The following is a 27,437-nucleotide window of genomic DNA, read 5'->3' on the forward strand; positions in this document are numbered from 1 at the left end:
GTAAGTATTAAAAACCAACTGGAGCCATAATTCCAACACAAATTTACCATCACCTACCTGGTGATAAAAGTCATCGTCATCAAATATCTCCTCATCTATGTCCTTCAGGTGCCTGTTGGACTCTGACTCAGGGAGGACTTCCTAGAAGCATAAAGGAAATACTGAAAGCTCGTGTGCGTAATTCTGTCCCTAACTCTGATGACATCACGTGCAGCAGCTTGTAAACATACTTGAAGACAGGAAGGAATGGAGAAAACCTCCCAACATAACAAGCTGTTAAGGACTAGGAATACATTTAAAGGCAAAGCAGAAACATTGCCAGTGCCAAAATAGATTTATGAGACCTTTACTGGGAAACAAATAGGACTGTGCAAAGTCTTTCTGGCAAAATACTACAGGTATTTTTAATGTAATGGCAAAAATACATCTTGCAAGTGCAGTAATTCTGCATGATCTCTCAGAATTGAGTATTTATTCATTCTTAAATACTAAATTAATAACAGGCTTACCACTAACATATTCTGTAGGTTATATGCAGTGTGACTTCAGAAGTGACTTTCTGGGTTAAGGATTCTAAACTCCAGAGTAAAAACAGTTCTGTAGCCACTACCTGAAAAAGCAGATCTAGTGACAGCATCATCACTTCAAACAGCACAGGAAGGGCACAGTCACAGACCAAACCTTGTTTTCCCCTGTCAAGAACTGGCACAGGAGATAATGCAAACACCATAACACTGGAATGGAAATGTCTACATCTTCTTCTTGGCCATTACATTATAGGAATCAACACTCATATCTCCTCCATAAATCTCACACAAACAAGAACATTACCCGCTAAAGGCTCGAGCTAATTGTTCTGCAGAATTCCTCTGCTGCTACAGGGTGAGTTACAGAAAGAAAAAGCCCTTACCGAATTTTCAGGCAAAGACTCAGGGATGGGATGAGATTCCCGTTCCTGCTTCCCCAGCACTGTATACATGGATCGCTTGGTCTGTGTCCGCCGTAGTAATCTCTCTTTGTCCATCATAATATGATCAATCTGAGTCAAGATTGAACGCTCAAAGGCACCGAAACCCTGCAACAACATTAACTAGTGTCAGATAATGCAGAAAGCTTTTCCTCAAGGCAGCAGCGTTCCTCTATCTTTCCATGTCAGTGGATAAGCAGACAGCATTCCAAGAGGAGGGGGTCTGGGTTTCGTTGCAGGGATTTCTGCTAGGATTTTTTATTTGTTCTCCCTCTCTCTCCCTTCCCAACCTGAGGCAACCTGACGCCTGGTTTAACAAAATGCCTTTGCTGTTCTGGTTCAGATTAACTTCTCAATGATTAATTCTGACTCACAGATGTTAGCAGACCCTGGATCTCCGGGTGAAATGATTACCCACTGTATTAAAGTGTACACTTCATGGAGGAGGAGAGCCACAGAAGTCCCTAGTTCTGTTATAAAACACGAACAGCCTGCTGCTAAGCACTAGTGGCATTTTCACAGAACTCACTTGCTGCTGAAAACTGGCTATGATGAGATTGGCTATTGGGAGACCACCAACATTATCCAAGAGTTTTTCCCAAAACTTGGGAAACCATTCGCCCCTGAAACTGTTTTCTGCCCATCTACTCAAAACAAAGGAGAAGAGCTTATGCCTTTGACATCTGAGGACTGAGCTTCTTTCAGACTCCTGTAAAGCTGGGGAAGAAAACGTACCTGTGAATTTAATTCTTACTGCTGTAACTCTCGGCTTAATTTGGAACATCCATGATACGGAACTTCCACATCAACTTGTTCCCCAAATCTCTGCTGAACAATAAGCATGTGAGCACACATTAACAAACACTTGCCTTTCCCACTTTGCCAGATGCCAGCTTTGTCTTCTCATGCCACTTCTGCAGGACGCTGTTCCGATAGGTCCTGAAGTCAGCGTAGCGCTTGGCTATGAACTCTGGGTACTCCTCCAGCTTCAGCTTTCGCTTGGGGAGGCTCCTCCTCTTCTCCTGAGCCTTATTCACTTGCTCTTCATCACTACTGCTAGGGATTTCATCATCACTGGAACAAGAACACACAGACTAACTACCCTACACCTCTCTAAGGCAACGTGTAAATTCTTAACAGCCCCTTCACTACCACCCATGCTTTCCACACCGTGGTGAAACTTATGGCAAAAGACCCAAGTTTTAGCTCCTTCTGTCATCGGCAAGATTACAAACCAGACATTTGTTCAGAGTAGAGCAGCAACTGAGAGCTGAGAGAACAGCAGAGAGGGAGGATGGGATGGTCAGGAAGGTTCTGCATTGCCCTGTTTATTGAAGACCAAAAAGATTCCAAAATCATAGAATCATAGAATAGTTACGGTTGGAAAGGACCTGGAGATCATCTAGTTCCAACTCCCCTGCCATGAGCAGGGACACCCCACACTTGTCTTCTGTGTTTACCTCTCAGTTTTGGATTGTTTTCCATCTACCAGATGCCTCGTGCCCGGGTATTGATAAAGCAGCTCATCCTGAAGCTCCACTAATACTTTCATCAATGCCTCCAGGGCTTTACAACCTGCAGAAGAAGGGACACGAGTGACCATTTCTCACTGGTGAACACTGAGGTTTGCTGCGCTTAGTTTCTCATCTTGAATGTGAATTTCTGCCACAGTTACTGCCTGTCCCATTAACTGTTTCTCTGTTAGAGATGTGTTTTTATCTTCAAACTGATTTATAGCTGTTAATGTCAACCACCACCACGCTGAGAAAGAAAAGGGAGGGAAGGAGGCAGGACTGCCTCCTAACCATCCGCCTGGCTGCACACTGGGAGTATACTGAGCTAATGTTTCATCCACAAACATTCCAACTACAGAGCCTGAAGGATTAACATACTAAAGAAGCAAGTACTATGTGCAGAAGTGTCTGACGACACACACATATGACAACAACCTTTCTTGCTGACTCACTCATTTCTCTCCTCTGTGAAGCTCTACAGCAGAGGCCTGCTTCTGAATAGTATAAAGCAACACAAGGGAAAACATGTATGTGTACATCCCATCTAAACCTGACCTCTGACTTTCCTTTCTTGTATATAATGTGCATGTTACAGGGAGCAAGAGGAAGGCAAGAAGAAAAACCAAACTCCTGCAGGGCTGTGACTACCACTGGTTTCTGTGTCACTGTGCTCACCATGCAGGAAGTGTAAGAAATTAGATTGTAAGTAAAATTAAATGTAGCAAGATATGATCTATGGGGGAAACTTAAACAATGACCTGGCAAGTTTAATGAGGAGATTCTGATCAAAAAAGCAGAACTGCAGGCTCAGAGAGCCTGAAAAAGAAAGTGAAGAAAAGACTGGGGTGGAGAGGTGTACAAAATGATTAATATGTGGTGGGAAGCTTAGTTTTACAGGGATGAGCAGCTGCTTTCCAGGGTGTTTGCAGACACACATGCTGAATGTAGATCTGATGCTGTGTATCCAGAAGCTATGACAATTTTCCCGTATGCAAATGCAGAGAAAGCGGCCTCTGTCCAATGATCTTATGTTCTCCAAGGACACAGAGTTGCAGCTGACTGTGGGAGGGGTTAACTGCACACTGCTGCAGCATCTGTTCTTTAAAAACAGTCCTTTTGTGGTGACCAACAAGCCTCCCTGCAGCATGCTCTGATATAAAACAAGTGTTTATCTGGGCCTACACAAACTCTCCCTTTGCACATTGCTACACATCAATTACAGCTCAGCTCTTACAGGTAAAACACTGGCACACTTCTATCCAAAAACCTAGGCTGAACTTCATATAGATTCATTTCTATTTATCTGCCTCTGGCGCACTACCTTCTACTTTGACAAAGAGGCACTACAGGAAGGGGAAAACAGGCCCTGCTTGGGGGAAGGTAGCAGCACATGGCTTCAGGATCTGTTTTCTTGCAAGATAGTTAGTGGAGCTGCTTTGCTTAACCCCCAGATCTGTTTCTTTCTTTGTAGTTACCACAAAAGAATGGAGAGAACTTTTCACCACTCAACTCTATTTCTTTTTTCTAACAGAGGAGCCAGGGATCATGGGCAGAGTGAGCAGCAAATCTCCATCAGCTAGACAGAGACACTGCAAGCAGAAATCAGCCCAGACATTCAGAGGTCTCAATCGCCCACATGTTACCACTGCAATATTGCTCAGTTGTCACCATCTTCAGATAGATTACAGCCTGACCTCAGTAACACGAATGTCAAGGAGAAGATGCTTTAAGATTTTTGTTGTAGATCAGTTGTCGGACTCATCCTTCCCTGGCTCACAGTTCATTACAGACACGTTCTGACCCCTTCTCTATATAAACCTATTAATAGATTAGGTTTGCTGTACTTGTAAGAGTCGTGTTAGCATCAAAACAAATCCAAGAGACAGACAGACAAAAGCCCTTAAAAATGCATGTATTGTATGTGTCTGCAGCAAAAGGAAAGTGCCCCTACCCCAGGCTGAGTGCTCAGCTTGCAGCAGCAAAATCTTCCCCACCACAACACAGAAGAATGTCCCCAGAGCTTCCCAAACTGTTTATTTTCTCCCTGCTGCCTACCCTCCAGCAGCAGCTAAAGCACCCCAGGCAGCTTTGATCCTGTCAATTACAACTGGAGTAGCACTCCAGCTCTTCTGGGGTGTAGCAGGGCCATGGTCAGCAGGCAAGGAATAATCTGCACTATAATGTGCTGGGGTAAATATTCTACCTTAGATCGACATCATTGTTAGAACTGACACCTTTAGCACTGGGCTGTATATCACCAGCAAGAAACGCCTCAGGAGTGTCTGTGGCGAGACACTAAGTTGTAAAAGTCACTTTTAAGAGTCCATGGGAGCCCCTTCACTTTGTGTTCAGGAGTGCAAAAGTTGTTCCAGGTCCACCAGACAGCATATCAATCCACCAAGAAAGCTGGGAGCCAGTACCAGTAAATCAAAGTATGCCTTTCTGTTAATACTCTCTCATACGTTCTCATTTTATACATCCCTTCACCCAGTCAGAAAGTAGCCCTGGAGTATTTAGCTCCATTCAGGGATAGCACTGCCATGTATCAAAGTGTCAGGAGACCCACCAGAGATGAAATCTGTCCTACTGCTCTCAAACCACAAAAATCAATTTTGTCAATGCCAGTGCTTACAGACAAACTGTGCTGCTGGCATCCCCTTGTATGTGTACATACATGTGGGGTGGCTCCTGGTACCATCCCCACCAGCCTTCTCCCTTCCTCCTGTGCCTCCACTGCCACTGAAGCCCGAGCACTGCCACATTGGGGACTTGCAGGCAACACAGCTCTTGTTCTCACCCATCACTGTAGGTTCTGCCTTGCTGTAGAAATGCTGCTTCCTGCATAGAAAAATAGCTGTGCTCTTATTCCTGACCTCTAAAAATGGGGTCTCATTTCATCTTTCCAAGCAGCTGTGGAGAGCAGCAGCTGGTGCAGAGCAGCAGGGATCAGCCTCATGTGGAGACACTTTACATTGATGGAAAAAAGCGGGTGCCTCAAGGCCAGACTGTCAAAGGTATTCACAGAGAGACAAGCAGTGGGATTCCCAAAACTGCTCCACCCCGAAAAGCTCCTTGGTGTATCCAGCCAGCAGATTTGGGGTAAGACAGGGAGGGAATCCTAAAAACTGAGGCAAAACTCCCTGGATTTTTAACTCCATGGCTGTATGTTGCTGGCACCAAACGGGGTGTGATGGGGTGGCAGTGCTCCCCTGCAGAACAGCCTCTGCTTGCTACTGTGTACACACTGTCTGCAAACAGAGACAGGAGCATCCTTACTGTGATGTACCAGCATGAAACACCACACACCCAGGCCACAGCTGAAATTCAGAGCCTATGCCAAAGCTGGGAATTAAATTACTTCCCCCCCCTCAATTAAATCTGAGGCTCTGGCATCACAGGAATAGCATCACATGCCAGCTTTTAATTTTCTGAGTATCTCCACAGGCTGTATGAAGTGCTCACGCAGGAAAACTGGAACACGGCTGGTGTTTGAACCACGGCTTGCAGAGCAAAGCTGAGCTGCCAAATATTGTGTGAGTTCCTTGTGCCACTACCATGGAGAGTCACCGTGTCACCCCTGCCCAGCGTGGGCGCAGTGCCCCACTCACAGCATAAAAAGGAGAGGAATCAAACCTCTTTTACTTTAACAGCTGCACATAACAAAAAGCATCTTTATCAGGTACACCCATTTATCCCAACATTCAGCTGAAGAGGGGGAATTTTCACTCCTTTCAAACGACTGTGGGACAGGAGTTAAACTACAGGTCACAATGGCACTCGATATGCTGGCCTGAGAACAATACTTCTCATTCAAATCCACAAGCCAGCCACTTGCACTAGTCATCCCCAGCAATTAATCCCCCCCGAAACACGTTTGATTAAATCTTTTCAAGCAAATCCTTTGCTTTGCTTTTGTTAGTTCACTTCTTGTCAACATCTATTAAAATATGCCTTTAATTCTCCCACAATCTTAAAAAACACCGATTCCACTGTCTTCAACTTTAATCAACTGTATGGCCGGCATTTTTCATTTCATAATAATGTGCTGTTTGGAATTCAAGAGGCAGGCTCAACATCAATCATTCGGCAAGAATTTTTCCACTGCAATAAATATGCAAATGAGGAGAGGCAGTCAGTCGTATTTCAGGCCCGACTTGCCAGTGTTTTAAAAAAGACACAAATTTATTAATTGCCGTTGGCCAGCGGAATCCTATTACTTTGGGCATTGATTACAAAGCTGTGTGAGTGATTATTGTGCAACTCGCAGGCTATCCAGGCATGAGGAAAAATTATTAAAGCAAGGCAGAGATTATCAACTCGGAATAACAATAAGCCTTAACATTTTAGGCCTCTAACTTCTTCAACAAAGAATTACGCCACAGCTCCAGTGTATCATAATTCTGAAGTCTGTCAGTATTACTTTTGGAGCTTGCTCTATATTCCCAACAGCAGAGCAACGTTACCCAGCTAACAGAAGGCGGGGGGAATTCCTCCAGGTATCACATCTTAAGCATGGGGCTTTGGACAACAGCTTTCCTAGCATTCTTGCTGCTTTAACTCACAGGAGGAACAACGTGGTGGAGGCAGGACTTCACTATCTTCAGTTTTGCACCCCTGTACATCCTGGTGCTCAAAGGCTACTGATAAGTCTAAGACAGAAGCCACAAGAGCCAGCCTAAACTACAAGCTGGGTGCGAGCCCTTTGGCAGGGGGGAGTGGATCGTTTGAGAGGTGGTGGTGCAGTTAAACACATGTATCCACAGACTTGAGCTGAATCCTAGCACAAAGCACTTGTAAATCTGTCCAGATTATTTGGGACAATTGGAGTAACATTCCCTTCATGCTTCCCAAAACACTGAGCCTGTGAAATTTTATCAAATGATAGTAGGAAAAAGGCCAACTTTTCTGCTGATTGCAATAAAAAAGGTCTGCTCCAAACCGAAGGCCCAATCTGCTGGTTCCATTGGAATGCAAATGATGCAAAAACCTTTGCAGAGGGGAAAATTGTATTCGTTCAGCACAAAGGAGCCAATGCTGCAAACCCCTTTTGCACCAGCAGTTCAGCTGACTCCCAAAGAGTTACAGAACAGACTCAATTTAGCCCTTTCACTCAAATATTACTGCATTTGGCAGTAAGGACAACAGGATCAGACATCAATGAGTTTGCTAAAAGTAAAGAATATAACTAAATGCAACAACAGAATAAGAGGCTTGGTATTCAAGGATTTTATTAGTGGGTGCTGGGGGAGGGGGAAAGCTGAGAAGGGAGAGAAAGAGAAACACTTCCATGAAGTTCATGCTCTACTGATTCACCTCCACCATCATCTTTTGATATCACCCTAAACCAGGGAGGGGATGGGGCTTTAAAAAATGAGATTTATAAAACCTGATGTTTTACATTACTGTAAATGTAAAGAAGCTGACAGCACACATCCCCATCTCTGCCAGGCAGGAATCCCCAAGTACATAGGCAGGAATGAGAAAGGAAATGTGAAATTTCATAGTTATCTAGATATTAAGGCCAGAAGGGAACATTAGCCCATCCAGACTGACCTCCCCATATAACACCAGGCCATTCATTATATTTATCATGACAAGCACTGAGTTCCCATCTCAAGGTAACCAATTGCCAATTAATCCGAGTTAGCTGACATTTGCACATGCTTGTCTGGATGCTCTGCAAGCCTTTGTTCCTCTCTATCTTGTTTGTGGAGTACACAGACTCACACACACAAGTATTTAGCTAAACTCTATTTAATTACTATTAATTATCTTTGGAAACTCAAGTGCAAGCAAATCTATCTGATGTGCTTAAAGTGTGGTGTAATTCCACAGTCCAGAGTTGGCATAGTATGGACTCTCCTACCATTGCCTGCACTAGAAATTAAGGCAGCTTTAAATAAACCTCAAACACCACTAGTGTCCAACCCATATGGCTATGGAAATAACCTGTTAAATGGGAGCCTTTCAGTTTTACCACATCTGTACAAGAGAAGCAGACAACAATTCTGTTCAAAAAGACTAATTATCACAAGCTAAAAGCCTTGGCACTCCCTGAGGAACGGCAAGATGGGTTTTGTCAGAGAAAACCCTCAACAAACAGACAGAAAACACAAACTAAAACTGCATGTTAAATACATAAATATCCTGCACTTCACCTTCCACACAGGATTTGTGAACAATTCACAGCCAGCACCAAAAAACCATTAAGTTATCTTCCTGGTACCTTGCACAGCCCAAATCCTGCACATCACACACACCCCGTTACCCACCTAAACATGCACAAATAACTGAGCTCCAAAAATGAGACCTGTGCCTTTGTTTAAAGCTTCTCACTTCATCTCCCTTCCCTCTCACTCACTGGCATGACACACAATGGTCACCCATGAGCAGATCATCCTTTCTGACCCCAGTTCTTACCAAAAGCTCTCCACAGCATAGGATCATTACAACAAAATCTACAAAAAAGGGTCTGGTTCATTCATTTATTTTAGTTGAGAGAAAAGTCTTCATTAATGTCAACAGGCTTTGGCTCAGACCCAGAAAGAGTTGAATAGATTCTTCATTAGATCAGAGAGAAAAGGTGAAATTTGGGGACACCTGCATCCACATCCATTTAAATCAAATTCAGCCCTGCATGGATTGAAAAGCAGGATGGGTTTTGTATTCAGGAAGTGTCTAGACTAATACAATTCAATTAAAATGAACTACCAGTTTTAAGTGGGCTAGATCTGATCACAATAATTTACACTCAGGCTCGAAACCCAGTTCTGCTGTCACACATTTGCACAGGCTCCCAGTAAAAATCTTCAAAGCAAGAATGTATTTAAGCCCATGATCTTGCCTAGCACCAATTAATCCTGTAACTGCTCTGTGCCTCTGGAAACTGTGTAATCTGCCTGTGCCTCAGTTCCTCCCCCACTCCCCTGTGACACCTACCCTGCTCTGTGTTATTGCATCGTCATCTCCAGATGTATGGGTGGATACAGTTTAGTTTTAAAAGCGATCCACAAACTGAGATGATGATAAAATTACAAGTGAATTATTGGCAGCTGATTCCTGCAGCTTCTCTGGAAAACCCAGAGTCTATAAAGCACATTTCATGTGACAGCTTCTCTCTAATCAGATGTGTAAAACGACAACCAGGTGGAAGGCAAGGAACAACCCCACCAGGAGGATGCTGCACAACTGGAGAGAAGGACACCTTGCCAGATACATCCTCTCTTACAGAAAGTGGAACAGGCTCTTTGATACTTAAAGCAGGCTTGATCTTACTCAAAGTTAGTCAACGCTTAACTAGCTTCAACAGATTTGCCTGGATGTCCTACAGAATGTAATTATTCATTTTTTTAAAGATCCGGAACCAAAGTAACAGAACCCAGACAAAATCCTCTATTAAAAAGACACTAAGAACATACACTGAACAGATACTGAATAAAATCAGTCCTGAGCCCCTTTCCAGCAAAATATTACAGAAGCAATCCAGAAGAAAATGAAGCTATTCAGTGTGAAGCATTCATACAGAAACATTTAATATGCAAAAATGTAAAACCAGAAAACACATGGCATCTTTGGAGGTCTCCTGCTGGCAATGAATGTAAGCAGGATTCTTAATCACATCCTTAAGAGGCCTTGTCCACAAATGTGCTGTTTAGTCACAAGCCACAGATATTTGTCCCAGGAGCAATTAACCAACCTGGCAAACCAAGAGTCTTATGCAGGTGCTCCAGGTGCAAGCACAGTCCTTTACCAGCACACTCAAAACAACATACCTTTTTCCACCCCAGAAAGAGGCATTTCTGGGTCAAAGTGTTTCAACTGGACCTTACATTCTAGGAACAAAAAGTCAGCATCTCCTCCATTTCTAGAAGGCAACAAGCACCCAGACCCATACAGCCCCAAGCAAGGCCTGCAAAGTTTAAGTGCTCCTTTTAGCTCTACTTTTCAGTAAAACATAATTAAGCATCAACCCTTGGGTAGCTGCACCTGATATGTAACACCTTAAGGTAATAACTAATCAATGTGTAATACAGGTTATCTAGCAACTGACTCTGAGTTGCAGAAACTGGCCACAGTAAGAATATGAACAGTGAGTTGTTTCTTGCAATCTTCACATGTAGCTCATACTCATTTCCCTTGTTTCATCTTTCTACATCTTTCTTTTGAATAAAGTTTCTTCCCCCAGTACCCTATTTAAAACACATACTGACCAGGCACTGTACTGAGAAGCTGAGGCTGCTGCTCCATTAACACATTTATAATCCAAGCAGCTTTGGGGATACTTGCCTTGCAAGCACATGGAGCATTTCATTTGATTTTATCTGATTCACTTTATTCAGGTTTATTTTCTTACTGATCACAAACCTTTGTATAACTTCTCCTCAGCTCAACAAAGTGTAAGGAACAGTCAATATTTGTTGTCCCCACTTCTGTTCCTTCAGTGAGCAAACCCATTCTTCCAGACCCTGCATATCTACCTCTTACCAAAACCAGTATTTCCCCCATTTCTCCAAAACAACTTATCTTGAGCTTATGCTGAAGAACAGCCATGTGGGATTCCAGAGTTTTCTCTTAATCCACTGACAGATAGAGTCAAAGCAAAAACACCTACAAAAATTTAGCCAGCAGTTTACATTTCAGGGATCTACTGAACTCTTGGGAAACACATACACATGAAAACATATACAACTACTCATCCCTTTAAAGTCTTGCCATTTCCATCAGGATCTTGCAGAACCTCACCCGGGTTTCTGCCTGCTTTTAACTCAGCTCACCAACGAAAAACTGCAAATAACATATTATAGTATTTAAAAGCCAGAATTCCCAGCTCTTTGTGAACATAAAGTACCAGTCAACAAAACATTCCCAGCTCAGTATTTTCAACCAGAATTATCTTAAGACAAAGTAATGCAAATAGCATGAACACAGCTACACATCAGTACTGGGAAGCCCAGCTACAGAGGGCACATGGAACAACAGCTTCTAGCATGTGTCGACTGAGAGAGATCATTGCTTAAAGCTCTTGTCACCCTCCTGCCCCCCAATTAGCTGCAGGGTTTTTGTCACTGTATCAAGATTTAACAGAACAAGCCCTAAACCTAGGAACTAGTTAATTCCTAACACTGGATGTGGCTTCACTGATGTTGCTTCCACCTTTTCTTTGGGTCTTTCATGCCCTTGAGGTCATTTTTGGTGACATTTTCCTGAGATCCACTTCTAACCTTCCTCCCCCTTGAAAACACACACAAATATGAATGGCAAGCATGCAATCTGCACAGAGCCACAGCACAGAAACTTGCACCTTGCACTCTTTTTCTATGTAAATAATGCAAGGATCCTGCGGGAACATGCCAGGGATTGGAATTTTTAATTAATGGGTCTCTTTAATGTGCAAATCAGGAGCAGGCTGCAAATTCTGACTTGCATTGATTATGAAAAACATTAATTGAACGTGCAAGACCCCAAACAGAGGCAACATCTCAAGCCCTGGACTAGACTGGAAGATATGGTGCAAGAGAATACAAATGTATCTTGAAGAAACAGACTCCAGACAGCAGCACCTCAGGAACATGAGCTGTGGGAGTTCACGTGCGCGGTACATTAAACATTTGCGCTCTGCTGTGATTTCAGTATTAAAACCCACTCTGACTTGCTCCATGGATGCAAACCAGGAATAAACAGAAGCTCCATGACCACAGTTTGGTCTCAAATTTGTATGTAAAAGGTGACAAAAAAAAAAAATCTGGAATGTAATTAAATAAAAAAAAAAGGAGGGGGAAAGAAAAAGTAAGACAGGGCAAACAAAGCAAGGCTGTCTCTTTAAACAGAAATTCATCCTATATAAATTATGGCCATAAACTTTTCCTGCAGTGCAGCCTAATTAATTCTTGTTCTATACACAAAGGGAAATGCTGGGTGACAAATGGGTGTGAAGCCTGAAAGCTGCCAGGTCTGCAAAACATTTTCTACTTCAATTTATAAGCAATTTTGCAGTAAATCATCCACCAGAACCTGAGATCTCAGGAATCCAGAGTGTCCAAACCATGGGGCATCGTTAAAGAAAAAAAAAACATAAAATATTACAAAAAATAAATTAAAACACTAGAGGCTTTGTAACCTCTACTCCAAAATTGGGAAAACAAGCATGACCTTACTGCATTCACTCAGATCTAGCTTTGAAACTGCAAATGTATAGAGCACTGCTGCCTACTCTTTAACACAATTATACTCAAACCTAAGGGGATTTCACTACCACCACTAACTGCACAGAGGGTTGCCACAAGTGGGAGATAACAAGGAGGCAAATACAGGAAGGACCATTTTCCATTTAAAAAAATTTATCCTTCTTGTGAGCACAGAGCAGAGATTTCCTGAGAAATTAAAGGACTTGGGATAAATCACTGAGTGTTCTAGGACAGCTTTCAGAGATGCAAAGGACCTGTGCAGGTCCTCAGAGAGGTGGGTGCAGAGACCTCTGTGCCCTCCTGCCTCCAGCAGGCTACAGAGCACATCCAGAGTCTGAATTTTTGGCACCAACTGCTTTGTGCAACATCAACATGAAATCATTTCTTCCTGTTCAATGAAAGCATGCCAAATTTCAGCTGTGGATTTGGAAAGGAGCTGAGGCTCGCCTGAAAGGGGAGTACTATCCAGTCCAAAACAGCATCAATGTCATGATTATCCCAAATCCTGTCCAAGACCAAAGCGCAACACATACAATGGAACCACCTTAACATTCAGCATTTAAAGTCCTGTCTTACTTCACAGGACACTCATCTTTCAACTTGCTCATGCACAATTCTACTTTTTCATGTCTGGGGAACGGGATCCTACCCATCAGATGGTAGCACAGAAGGGATGAGAACTCAGAGTATTTACCCAGCCTACTACGTGCCCATTCAGAACCAAGTAAGAAAGTTTATTAAATATATTATGATGTATACTTTCAGAATGAATTAGTTGCATCTCCTGAACAGACAGGCCACAGCCCTGCTATCCAGGGAGAAGTTCTGGAGTTAAGATGTAGCACAGCTCAGACTGCACACTGGGTAAAGCTCTAGCTGTTGATCAAACATATGAAGCCCTCTCACGAGGCCTAACACAGCAAGAGAGAAATAGGTCTTTGCCACATAACACCAACTATATCCCTAGTCTTTCAGAAGATCTTCATGCCTAAATTTACTCTTTATTTCATGCTTGGCACTTTGTAACCTCTGGAAAGAGCATCTTTGCAGGGCAGTGAAAGACAGCTGCACTGCACAGTAGTGTAGCTCATCAAGAACTACAGTTTATTGTAACCTACTCCAGCCTTATTTTCTTGCTGTCTTCACAGAGGAAATCCAGAACACGAACCCAGGCTACCAGGAACATCCGAGTGCACTACCACAACCTTCTATGAGAAGATGGTGGGGAGGTAACTGCTGAGCAGTTAGTAACAGTGGATTTTGCTTCAGTGTTCTGAACAACTGAATGATCAGCCTCCCTGCTGTACTGTGTACAGTATTATACTCCATGTTCTTGGATGTATTTTGCTTATGGGAAATATCAAAATGTCAACCATTGTTTCTGTTAAAGGTCTTTAATGATATTGCATTTTAGACCTGTAATGAAACATGGTGCTCAGTGCAGTTTGTAATGCATCTCATTAAATACATTAATAACATGTATTCCACTGAAAGGTCAGCTTAGTATTGTTGGGAGTTTGCCTTTTTTCCCTTAATCACTTAATTTAAAGCAGCAGAGCTAAGTTTAAAATGTAACAGATCTCACCTGCTGTAACTCCAGATAAGTTGATTAGCTGCCATGTTCAGGTGAGGTATACGCCCTAAGATGAGAGTCTACACCTGGTGTAGGGGCAATGATGAGCAAAGTTCCTAATCCAGTTTTAAGATGAATGGCCAGGCCAGGCCAAAATGTCTCAATGCCTCTTGATGTTCCTTAATTTGTGACTTCTATAAAGTTCATTAATTTGTGATTAATGCAATCAGAAGACAGCATGTCAGGGAGAAACAGACACCAACTGAAACCTGCAGTAGTTTGTATTTGTTCCTAAGGATGACGTACCAGATGTTCATTTCCCTGTGCATTTACTTTAACTCCAGTAAAAAAAGGTATCTAATTCTAGAAATTAAATAGACCCACAACACAATGAAGTACTTTGCAATTATCAACTGGAGCATGCAATTGTATTTGCCATACTGGAGAATCTACTACAAATCTCACCAGATCAATACCATTAATAGTGATCCTAAGAAATAAACAGATAAAGTAGCTCCAAGTTGAAAAGGTATTTGCTGCTGATTTAACAGCACAGGCCCTCTCTTATGGGCTACATCACTCCTGGTTAGGGCAAATTTTTGTATTCACTGCCCCAGCACAAAATTGGTACCACAAGGTGTCCCTGGACAAGGTGTCCCTTTGTCTGGGGCAGAAAACAGGTTTTGGTTTCTGCTGGCATGGAACTTCATTAACAATTAAGGCAACACAAACCCACAGCTAACACAAGACACCTGGAACTCAAAGCCCTCACCTTCCTATTAACTCTTTCCTACACAGGCAAGCCATACTGGCTACAGTAGTCTAACTAAAGTAGAGAAATAAAAGAATTCTTACAGTTCTCAACAGCATTGTCGAATTCCTGTCCACCTTCCTTCCTGAAGGTTGGGTAAGTGTCTGGCTGTGGAAGCCGGTTGACTGTTACAAGCGCCTTCTGCATCTTGATTCTCCCTTCCAGTAGCTGATCCCAGAGAGCTTTATAAAAAAGAGAAAATAAAGCAATATGACCCTGATTGCAATTCTAGAATCCACAAAAGAAAAACCATCTTTTTCCTTAACTGTTTAAAGGTACATTTTGCAAATGGAGGTTTGATAACTTAATAGAACAGACAGGAAGAAACTGCAGTCAGTATAACATCTGCAGAAGAAACAGAAATGGCATCAGCACTACCAGTGTGATAAGTCCCCATCCTCACCAATACCACAAGTAATTTACTACTGGTTCAATTAAGCCAGTGGATAAATACACTTCATAACATGAGATTTTGTAGCAGCAGTGACACCAGCTTGCATAGCAGATTTGACAGACCATTTGAAAATGTGACTAGGGCTGCTACAGCATGCCCATGCAGTATGCTAACAGCATGTTAACATGCTGAAGTGGTTCCTAACACAGCCAGTTTCTATGGTGTCAGCAAGGTGAAAGGCTTGCCAAAATACAAAGCAAACGCGTACAAACCTAGCTGGTTCTTCACTGCTTTTCCTTTTTCTACTTCTTCAGTCTCTTGTCCTTTTGAGAATGTCATCACCCCCCCATCATCTTCATGGTCTTTGGTTTCTTCTACACTATGATGGTTTTCACTCTCATATTCCTCCTCATCACTTCCTTCTTCCATGGTGGCATCATCTTCATCTTCCCCTTCACTGCTTCCAACATCATCCATCCCCTCTGTAAATTTCTCAAAGTTTGTGATGTTCTGGAAGCTGAACTTTGATTCCTTGGTCTTGGCAGACGGATCTGTCTCTTCATCATCTTCCAAGTCATCCTCCTGGTCGCTGCCAGCACTGCCCAGCTTCTCCTTTGTTTTAGAGCCTAAGCTGCCATTCTCTTCCGAATCCTCGCTGCCACTGTACCAGTCATCTAATGCTTCTTCAGCTAATAATTAAAAGAGAAAACAGTTATGTACTTACCAGCAAAATATGTCTTTTTGCAGAACGCATCATCAGCAGTTATGGGTTTGGGCTATCTGAGCTCCAAACTCCATTTTATCTGCATACAATGTTACTCCTGCATTTCAGGAGGGCACTTCAAGATGTCCAACCTAAATGTACCTGTTTATTGCCCTGTAACAGGGACCTAAGTTTGGCATCTCAGCTCACACAGCACTAGCTCAGTTAACTACTCAAATTTCAACTAGCCTAGTGAAAAGAGGAAAGAAATGACATTTCTTACCAGATCCTTCTTCAGACAGAGCATCTCCCCAGAGTTCTTCCTGCAAAGCTTTGCGAGATGTAGCTTTTCCACTGTACCTTTTATCAGCTTCCAAGAGAGAGGCTGAAGCTTTCTTCCGTATGTTACCAACAGGTAAAACGTCATCTGCAGTTTCATCCTCGAATCTGTCAATCACTTTAGCAACTGTAGCTGTGGGGAAAAGAAAAAGGGGAGGGATGTCTAAACTGAACTGAATTTCAGACTAGAACCACCAGCTGCAGGAAGGAGTCATGGAAAACGCCTCATGTTCTGCAAACAAAAATACACTGCAAAGGTGAGCTGGATGGCAACACAGCCTCACAGAGGAGCCTGGCTTTTAGGCTCTGAGAGGGAGCAAGGCTCTTTCTTCCCTGCCTGAAGGAAAGCCAGCACACTGATGCTCCACACAGAGGGAAAGGTTTGAATCACAGAGCTCACCTGCAATGCAGGGATTGATTTATTAACAAAAATCCTGCTGAATTCTTTCTTCTGATTGAACATTGCCCACATTCACTCTTTCCTTCCTGCCTCCTCTTTATTTTAGAGAACACACATGAAACTAAGCCTATCCAAGCCCTTCCAGAGATTCATGAGAGGTACAGGCCTCCAGGTGGAGGGCTCAGCAAAGCAGGAATGTCTTCACTCCATGCTTGCAGAATGAAAGAAGACTGCAATTCAGATGCACTTTGGCCTCTTGCTACACAAAAATACATAAACACTTCAAAAAAGCTAAACAGAGAAAATCATGTCACTGTGGTTATTACCCTCTTTCATACCCATCTTCTCCAGAACACAGGTACAGAGCAGTCCAGCAAAGAGAACACATCATACCAGCCCACCTCCCTATTTCCATTCATGTGCAAGACACCCTGTATGCAAAATTACAGGGTTAGCTTTGTTCACCCAATTGAGTGATCCAAGTGGCTGAACACCGCTAAATGCTCTTTTAATGTTCTTTGGAAACATAAATGTCTCACATGTAGTGTTTACCTGAGGCAGAGGGGAAGGAAAAAAATCTCCTGCTCACAACCAAAGCAGGTTTAAATACAGTCACTCCAGCTACAAGAGATGCTCGGCACCAAGGAGTGAATGGGCAAAAGGCGCAGACCAGTGGCACTCAATGGGTCTTCTGGCACTCTCAGTCTTGGCACCCCTGATGTATGAAACTAAACCATGATTATTAAAATGGGGAAGCATCTCTGCTGACTACGTTGATTTCCCAATGGTTACTAAGAGGTTGCTTACAAGGCATTATTGCTCTCACATGAACTTGTATAGAAGATCCAAGCCAGTTGTCACATTTAGCATGAGTGGTGCCTAGTACCTCCTCTCACCAACCAGTGCCAGTGTGTAAGGGCTAACTCACAATCTCCAGAGACAAACGCAGGAACCTGGGACAAGATGTCCTAGAGAGGAGTCCTGCCCCATGGAGAAACTGCTCTGGAGAGGGTAAGCCAAGGAATCAGCAGGCACCAGCCTGGAAAGAGGACACCGCCACCTACATGCCACGGGAGAAGGGATGGATACCAAAAACAACTAAGGCAAAATCAGCTTGATTAAAGATATAAACTGAGACTTGGCCGCTGTTTAGCATCAGACAACACGTGTGTAATGTGCTGAGCCCCGCTCCGAGCACATGGGGTCTGTACAGGGGTATCACCAGCGGCCCGGCCCTCCCAGCTGCTCTGCTCCGGCGGAGGAGCCGTCCTGTCCCGTCCCGCCGCTCCGCTGTTATGGCTCTCTTCTCCTGAAGATTCCCAGCCGGGTTCCCTCCCACCCTGGCTCTGCACAGCCCGGCCTTGGCAGGCCTGAGAAAACTCGGCGCTGAAGTGACTCCAGCCCGGGGCCCTGAGGTAAACCCGGCTCCTGAGGTAACGCCGGTCCCCAAGATGGCCGCTACCCCTGAGGTAACTCTGGTCCCCTCCGGAAATGGCCTCGGCCCCTAAAGAAACAAACCCTGATCTCTGAAGTGGCCCTGAGGTAACGCTGGTCCCCAGGAAGGTAAACCCGATCCCTGAGGTGTTCCCGGCTGCTGAGGTAACCCCAGCCCGGGTCCCTGAGGTAACCCCGGCCTTCACGATGGACCATGCAGGCGCGGTGCGGCGGGCAGCTGCGGGCCGAGGGCCGCCCGGGTCTGGGAGCACAGCGGGGACAGCCGACTCCCAGAGGGGGCAGATCGAGGCATCCGCGGGGATGACGGGATGCCGTCTGCGGCACCGGACCGGGCATGGCCGAGCACCTCCTCAACTGCCCCCGCCACGTGCGGCCGGTTCGGCGGCGCCTAGCAGCGCCCATCCCGCAACCGGCGGCCGCGGGTATTAACCCCTCCTCTCGGCCCCCCCTCACCTTCCTCCGTGTCGTCCTCGGGGTCGCGGAAGCTGGGCCGGGGGTTGAGCAGCTCCTCCAGCTGCTGCGCTAAGGGCGCCGCCATCTTGTCACGGCAGGGAGGAGGGAGGGAAGGGAGGTGCCGCGGGGCGGTGCTATATAGGGGTGGAGCCATGCGGGGCGGGGCCTGCGGCGCGGGGCGACGGGCTGGGTCCTAGCGCCCGCCCGGCCGGCCGCAGGTGCCGGTTCCTGGTCCCCCCGCTGATGGAGGATAACGGTAACCGGATACCGGGGCTGTGGGAACCGGTGTGCTGAAGCTGAGCAGCACTGGGATAACGGTATAGTGGTATAAAAGCAAAACCCTAATATATAATATCAAATACTGCAACTGCTTTAACTCACATTGCACCTTTTTAGCACCGGTGGCTGCACAGACCTGAATTAGGTCTTTCCTTGTTCCGTATGTTAACGATCCCCAGCCTCTGTTGGAGCCAGGGTCCCTCTTAGAAAGGTGGATTCATAGTTAGCCCCAGTCCTGGTACACAGACAGCTCCTTACACCAGTCTTACACCAGATGGCTGCTTACACCAGAGTTACACCAACCTCACCAAATCCACACCAGCACCAAAGCTTCTGGGGTGCTTTTGCCCCACTCTTGCCTAGAAGGAGCAACAAAGTGATGGAGAAGTGGCCAGCCGAGAGCATTAATGAGAACAGGTTCTTGGGTTTGCCACCAACAGCTTCTCCACGCTGCTTTGTGGGGTGAAGTGACCCCAAAACACATGGGTGGACCTGGAATTGGGGAATGCCAATGGGAATTAGCACATACTTTGTCACAAGGGGATAGGGACCTTAATCTGCATCTTGGATTCAAGTTGCAGACAGAGGTTTGAACTTCAGACCCTACAACGAACAGCTTCAGGGCGTGAGCCTGGACTCCAGGATTTGGGCTTTCCACAACTGGCATTGAGATTTTCCCCATGAAGGTGTCAGCAGCAACCTGCAAACTTGAGCTGGTTTGAGCCCTGGTTGGGAGAGGAGCTGCGTAGGCTGCTGCTCATCCCCTTCGTGTCCACTCAGGACTCTTACCTGCTTTTAAAGGCTCTAAAAATGAATCCGGACCTGGTTTCTAATTGGGATGCAGAGCGGTGGGGGCTGCACAGGTCGGGGTGCTCCCGCAGCAGCGTTCAGTGCGGGCAGCTCTCCTACAGAGGGCAGAGGAATATCATTAATTATCGCAGCCATCGATGCTCCTGCCACCGGGGTCCTGCAGGGGATGGATGGGAAACACCCCAACGTCTCATCCCCTTCTCACACACCCCAGGACTCCCCCTATAAAACCATATGATCTCGGGTAGAACATAGACACTATACAATTCAATTCATAGAAAAACTAATGTTCACTGAAAATGCACATTTCCATCGCAAGCAAAACCCGTGGAGTTTGTGCTGTTGAGCATCTCACTCCTTCCTACTGTAATTTGTATTTATTTCATCATGCCATGATTGACAGCTATAATGCTCTGCATTATATATTATGTGGGTTTACCATTGCTCCAGCAATGTGACATTAAGCACTACTATCACCCAGACATGGGTTTATAAACCAGGAAACTTAAAAACCAGGAGATGGGTACCGTGTGTCTTCCCTGGCTTTGCTTCTAGGTCTTTCTTTTTCCTTTGAGTTCTTAGGTGTTTTATTTCCAGAGTAAAAGATGCCATTGCAAACAAAGGGAGGAGCCTGGAGAAATAAATCTACAGAAAATTAAGTAGCAGAAACAAGTGAAACAGGAGTAACGAACCACTCACCTAAGCAAAGAACCAGTGCCAAGAACCCCCCTGCATAACCTCATTTGCAAACCTCTGCACTCTTAAAGAGTGAAAAGGGGACGTTCTCTAACCTCACGAATAATAAATAGCCCTGTTAATAAAGGGAGAGAGGCTTTTAGTGATGGTTAAATACAACATACCCAGTATAATTAATAAAAAATACACAGTGAGCTGCATTACTCCTTTGGAGTGAAAAATGGGCTGCTTAAAGCCAGTAGTGTTTTTGCCCCTCACGCCAACGAGATCAGGATTTCACCCACTGAGACTAATGGGACAACTAGTGGGTATAAATCCCAAATCCAGCAATGCATTAAGATTCCTATATGTACGACTGCAAACTCTAACAGAGCCTATAGACCCGTTTCTTTTCTGTCCTGCTTCCATTGCTTACACTGGTGCAAAAGAAACGGAAAGGCTACACTCGCACACATGCATTGCACAGGTACATTACATGGGTCCTCCATGTGCAGCAGGGAAGGGGGAGCCCCAGACTGGGCCCGGCTCCAGTTACTGGGATCAGTACAAGGAGCTGGTAATTCACAGTGTTTGATAAGGAGATCCAGTCACTATAAACCCACATCGAACAGAAAACGCAGTGTGTGGAAGTCACGGATTATTAATGTATCGCACCACCGGAGCCTCCTTCCTCCCCGTTCATTCCCTCTCTTTTGCCTTTCACTTAGCAGGGTAATCAAATGAGACTCGCAGGCTCGCTTTTAATTTCTGGTTCACATGCCCTCAAACCACGCTGCCGCGGTTTGCACTCAGGATCATGCGGGGGAATATTTGTACCAACCAAAATCTAACAATACGTTTTAATTCCAGACAATCACGAAAGCCCTTTCTGCATCACGGTGCGCTCCGTACACCCCTCTGCCTATTTATGAACTATAAGCAGAAGCCATCAAACTGACTGACAGAATTCCTGTGGCATTTTTCCTCTTTCATTTTCCTTTTTATTTACACGCTTATTTGCTAAATGGAACTAACACCCTAAACACAGGGCACATAAACAAGTGCATCTGGAACAGCCTGCGCTGCGAGGAAAAAGGCGCTTTTAATTTCTCACACCCAGCCTCTTGTGCTCCCGTGTATCCGTGGAGCTTGTCATCCTGTAGGAAATTGTCAGATTAGATGGTAGCTTTGGCAGTGAAGGACCACATCATCCTCGTGCGTCTGTGTAATTACAGGTTATTAACAGGAATCCATTTTCCAGGGCATTTCTTAAAGGTGTAAATAAAGGAACATGTTGGAAACGTGAAGCCGTTCAGACACCACCAGCGAGTAACTCGCTGCTCACCCGCAGAACCTGCGCTCAGCGGAGCGGTGGGAGCGAGCTGGGCTGCAGGCTCCGGGCTACGATGGGATTCCCATAGAGATCCACGGGAATGACAGGCGCCGGAGCCGCGTCTACTGGATTTAATTGAATTGCATTATCAACGGCAGGATTTGACCCATATCCGGAGGACTGCGCGCTGCCCAAAAATAGCTACAAGCCTGAGCTGAGCTTATCTATCCAACACTTTGGCTAGCAAATGTAATTTCCCAAACCAGGCTTTCTCGTTGCAGTCAGGCTATTCCATTGGAGATTTCCCTTTCTTCAATCAGCAACACAATTTGTCAGGGAAATAGGGGGAAAAAGAAGAGGAAAAAATTGGGGAGAAGCAGAAAAGAGCACACATAAACCCACCCCCTAAAATAAATGACCTAAGAGGACATTTAGGTTATGTACATTAAAAACCACTCTCCTTATAAATATTTATTACTGTTTCTCGCCTGTGTTTGTATTGACTGGGGTGGTTTGGGTATTCCTAACCCACCACTCACTCAGAAAACACAACTGTTCTAAAGATTTAATCAACCCTTAATGGCTCTTACATCTAGAACCATACTGAATACAGTGAGCCTGAATAGACGCGCGGCCTAAAGATGCTTCCAGCAGATAAGGATTTTAAAGGCCACCCAGAGACAATTCAAAAACAGGAAGAAAACCTTTTTTAGACGGAGCCAAAATCTCTGTTTTTCATCCACAAAAAACACCCCCCCGTGCAACACCCCCCATGCACACTGGTTTGTGCAGGAACACAGCACATGGCTCTTCCCGAGACACTAAGCACGACCATGCAGGGCATTGCTCACTCCCAACACTTCCCCGCGGCTCGCTCCGGCTCCATGGAAGCCAGGAGGATATTTTCCAGCTCACATTCCCTGTCTGTGCTGTGTGACCATTGGCACACCATACAAAGAGACCTTTTGACCAAGTCACACTCGACCTATCCTGCAAACTTGGGCTTCCTCGAGGAGCAGAGTGAAGTGTTTCATTCCAGACCATGTGAGATACCAGCAGCTACTTTAAGGCTTGGATTCTGCAGGAAGAACTTGGATTAAAACCAATCAGGAAAAGAACTCTAATTCTTACAGTTGCCAAAACCACTCTCTAAGAGCGCATCAAATGGCACCCAAGTGGAGCTGGTCCTCATCTGAAGGCAGCCTGTAACAGAAGGCTGCAGAGAGCCCCATTGTGCCCCTCATCCCCAAGAGCGGAATGTTGAGGACCAAGGGGATTCTCCAAGAACCAAACCATAACATGTGCAATACAACCAGCTGCGCCCATCACCTTCAGTGATCCCATACACAAATGGGGAAAACACTGCAGGAAAAGCAGTTGCCCTAAGAGCACCCTTACAGGAATCCCAGGTACGGAGGGGTGGTAATTTGGAGCTGTAAGGTCATGTTCACCCTTCAATCTCTGCAACACAATTCGGCATCTGATGGATAAAAGCTCTCCAAGCAACAAACTCCACTTTCCAAGCATGACCCCATGCTCTACAGCTAAAATCAGCACAAATACAACCGAAAAGGAAACACAAGATGACAGCAATCCCGGAAGGATTTAGAATCAAAATATATTTGTAATGGTCCTTTTAATTTCATTTCTAACTTCATGAATATTTTGTTGGCATGAGGAATGCTGAGCACCCAGTGCCATGGCAGACACAAAGACAAGACCTTCCAGAAGCTGCTCCAGCACCACAATTCCCTGTTCCCAGCTCAACAGTGCTGGAAGCATTTAGGGATAGGTATCAGTTGTTTAAACTTAACATATATGAATTTATCTACTAGGGGTAATAACAGAAAGAGAGGCCGCAAATGCTTATATTTAACATTGTGAGAACATGCAAAGCTTCAATGCAACACTCTTATCCAGTGAAAAAATCCAGACTATGGCCAAAGGAATCATTCCTGAGAGGACACTGCAACATCTGCCACCTCCTGGGATGGCAAAAGTATGTGAATCACCAGTGATATTTGAAAACTGTATTTATTTATAGCTCTGTATCATGTACCCATCACACAGCATCTGGGCACACATACATGTATCAAGATAATAGACATCATCGGTCTACAAATCATAACTGGAGTACACTCTTCCTCCTGGGATACAGATTTACAAATCCCCCACTGTTTCCCAAGCAAAGGCTTGAGTAAATGGATACCAGGAGTAACAGGAGAGGAAGGGCAGTGAGGAGCATTGCACAGTGATAGCGCAGGGGGACAATTAGTTTGAGCCAAAAGCAGAGGTGTTGGGATGCTGGAAACTCAAGGCATGTTAAAAGACACTTTGATCAGCCTTCAAAATATCTCTTTGTATAGATTAGCTCAATAGGAATAATACTTACAAGGTCTTGTAACTTTTTCTTACTAAATGGTCCTACACGTGGGCTTTGCACAAGTCTTCAGCCTCACACATTGCAACACCCTCATCCGAGCTGGACACAGCAACAAAGTGAAGGTCAAGGAAGAAAAGATCAAAAGAGAGCAATTGCTTCTAAAACCACTCTTGAAGTCACATCGTACGTGCGTACGGTTGCGTGTCGCGTGTCCATGTTTCTGCATGTAAAACCCATGTAGAACAGCACAGAGTCTTCCAGGCCCGTCTCCCGCAGACCGCTATTCACCCAAGTAACGCTACTGAAGTCAATGGAAAGGCTCTTGTAAACAAGGACTTACAAGAACCCAACGTGACAATGGTTTCAAAAGGAGTTTTGACTGTGCAATTGTTGCTGGATTAGGGTCTTCAGAAACACCCAGCCTGCTCTGAAGAGCACAGAATTCAAACCTGCAAAGTACAGGGGCCTCCGGAGCGGATCCCGAGAAGCACTGAAGGACACAGCCTCAAGCATGGGCTCCCCCCAAGGATGGGCAGAACCCCTATGGAAGGGATGGAGCTTCGGGAATAAAAAGAGACAGGCTCTCCTCCCTCCCTTTTATAAGCCACTGACCTAAACCGAACCGTATCACATCGCTGCCTAAATGAACACGGAATGAAGAGTACAAGCACCTCGTTACAAAAGGGGAAAAAAGGGGAAAAAAGGAAAGAAAAAGAAAGAAAACCTGCTCGGCAATAACATGTTTCCTACAAAATCAGCCTATTTGGTGAAATCCTCATTGAAAAGAATGGATTCAGCAATAAAGCAGCAGCATAGACCAGCAGCATTTATCAACAGCACTTGCCCAGGTAGGTAAAAGTTTGTAATAAATAGATCGCCCATTACTTTGCTTATATAAATGCAAAAGAGCCACAAACCAGAGCATTCATACAAAAGACAAATAAATGAGTTCGACACAAGCCCAGCAGTTTAAGAAGTCTCCCCTGTATTTAATAAAGCATGAATTATTTTTATAGAAACACTTACAGACCCCTTGCAGATAGGGGGGTATTTTTATCTTTATATTACTAAATAAGACATTTTGTGTTTAAAGTGAACTATTGCTTCATCTCGGTGGCCCCTCTGCTAGGGCATAGAAATTAGGCTGAGAACAAAATAAATCCCACCATTGACAATCACAAATTGTACAACTTTAAAGCATTTTGATATTTCTTTCCCCCCCCCCTCAGTCCAATGAGATAAAGAACTGAATCGCTGGGAAGGGAAAAGTTGGTGTTGTAGCATCAATTCCTGTGTCTATGTAAAATAAAAGAGAAGCCACGGTCACTATTAGCTGAGAGACAGAGGGAAATCTGCAATTACAGCTCACCCTGTTCTAGCAGCTCAGCAGCTGGAAAACATTTAAAGCAGCGACTTTCCAGAACCGAACCTGCTCCTTTGTGTCTAACGCAAGTCAAAGTCCTCTTGGAATCAGTGAGAGTTTTCCTCTTGAAGAACTGAGTATTTGGGATTCTGCAGTGATTTAGAATTAAAACGTTACATCTGTTACTTCACAAGGCTCCGGGATTTTTTTGTTTCACTTCATTTTGCTCCCAGAAAATGAGCCTGTATCTAGTGCAAAGCAAAATATTCTCCCTCGCTGCCCCTTGCAGAACTTCAGACACACCAAATACTATTAAATAATTGACTTTGTACCAGCTCTAAGAAAAAGGATTAAAATGACTTTCATGCCATTGAGGTTCAAAAGCATCCAATCAGGAAAATAAAAGAAAAAGGGGAAAAAAAAACAAAGAAAAATTACCTTTGGAGAATGAATTGAACTAAAAATGCATTCATTAAAACCCGCATCTTGGCACGCTTTTTACATTGACAATACAGTTTTGTTTACGCATAAAATAAGCATTTGGAATCTGTTTCCAAAGGAGAAGTGAATAGATTTCACAACCTGATTGGTTTCCAGCTGGGGAATTGCATGCACGGCGTTAACGTGGGGTTTGTGCTCCAACAACTGAGCCTGAGATGGAAGGAGAGGCTGGAGCTGCCGCTGAGGGCGATGCGCGCCGACGCCAGGGCTTAGGCTTCCACCAAGGCAAAAGAGCTCTACAGGATTATCAGTGGAGTGGATCAGGCTTCTCAGGGCTCTTTAACTCGAGAGAATCCCTTTTAAATTGCTTCAAACATCAAATGAAACACAAGTTATCTAAACATCAGATTTTCTAATTTTATTAAAAACGCACAAATTTTATCCAACATGTTTTCTTTCATACAGTGAATGGTCTAATATGCACTGGAGGTCACACAAGCTTAGGTTTATTCGAACAATAAAAGACATATGAGAAATTTAATATATAAAGGAAAAAAGTAGCAGCTGTTGACTGCATATTTGACCATAAAATTTAAATATTTTGGACTTTTATTTTAAAGACACAAAAATAAAACCTGTGTGGGTCTATATAAGTCATATTAACAACTTCATGAATGTTCAACAGGACTAAAAATTAGCAAAGATGTCGGGGTTTTCTTGTCTTTTTTCTCTTTGAAACCTTGTAACACTTTTTAAACACCTTCTCGGGTTGCTGGTGCCAAGCACCTTACAGTATTTGTGCTATAGATTCACTTTATTTGGCAACTGTCTGGGTTTGGTGGGGTTTTTTCTTTGCCTTCTGTAAACAACACCTTTTACAAACTAGCACAGTGAACCACAAGCCCTGCGATCTGTTAGAACAGCGACAGAACAGAAAAAAGGAACTATTTTGGTTGGTTGCTCAAAATCTGTTGCTTTTGAACAAGAGGTTCTAAAACAGGATTTATTAGCAAAACACTGAGCTCCTGAATTTAACATTAGACGTAAACAGTTGACTGTTTTTAGTTCAATAGAGTCTTTTTTTGTTTAGCTTTTCTCTCTCTGTGAAGGTAGAATGCTTTGCGTTTGTTTGCTTGGTTTTCAAGTCATTTGCCTTAGAGGTCTGGCGACCTTCGCTATGCCGAGGAGGTTTTGTACGTGTAGCTTTGTGAAGGTAGAAGAGTTGGTGCTGAGGGCTTTAACATTTAAGTATTTGCTATTTTGGCAAAGAAAACACACACAAAAAAAAAAAAAAGAAGAAAGGGGAAAAAAAAAAGGAAAGTTGTCCCACCTGGTAGTCAGCAGGCTGCAATGGCTGGAG

General features: G+C 44.3%; 1 protein-coding gene across 14 annotated transcripts in view; it reads right to left on the reverse strand.

The window, feature by feature from the left end:
• The window catches only part of AATF (apoptosis antagonizing transcription factor), a 54,085-nt gene extending 35,189 nt beyond the window's left edge, over positions 1–18,896 (reverse strand). For 12 of the 14 annotated variants that reach the window (XM_080630179.1, XM_080630177.1, XM_080630188.1 and 9 more), the window contains exons 1-8: positions 18,794–18,890; positions 16,430–16,618; positions 15,716–16,132; positions 15,094–15,231; positions 2,428–2,542; positions 1,837–2,041; positions 911–1,075; positions 58–141 (exon numbers count right to left, since the gene is read on the reverse strand). In XM_080630179.1, coding sequence (XP_080486305.1) covers positions 58–141; positions 911–1,075; positions 1,837–2,041; positions 2,428–2,542; positions 15,094–15,231; positions 15,716–16,132; positions 16,430–16,618; positions 18,794–18,878 — 1,398 coding nt within the window. In that variant the 5' untranslated portion in view covers positions 18,879–18,890. Of the gene's footprint in view, positions 1–57; positions 142–509; positions 611–910; positions 1,076–1,836; positions 2,042–2,427; positions 2,543–15,093; positions 15,232–15,715; positions 16,133–16,429; positions 16,619–18,793 lie in introns of those variants that run through there. The other 2 variants (XM_080630181.1, XM_080630180.1) reach the window with 2 other exon arrangements.
• Positions 18,897–27,437: the final 8,541 nt, after the last annotated feature.

Source organism: Psittacula echo (genome assembly GCF_963264785.1).
Source record: "Psittacula echo genome assembly, chromosome: 15".
Lineage (NCBI taxonomy): Eukaryota > Metazoa > Chordata > Aves > Psittaciformes > Psittacidae > Psittacula > Psittacula echo.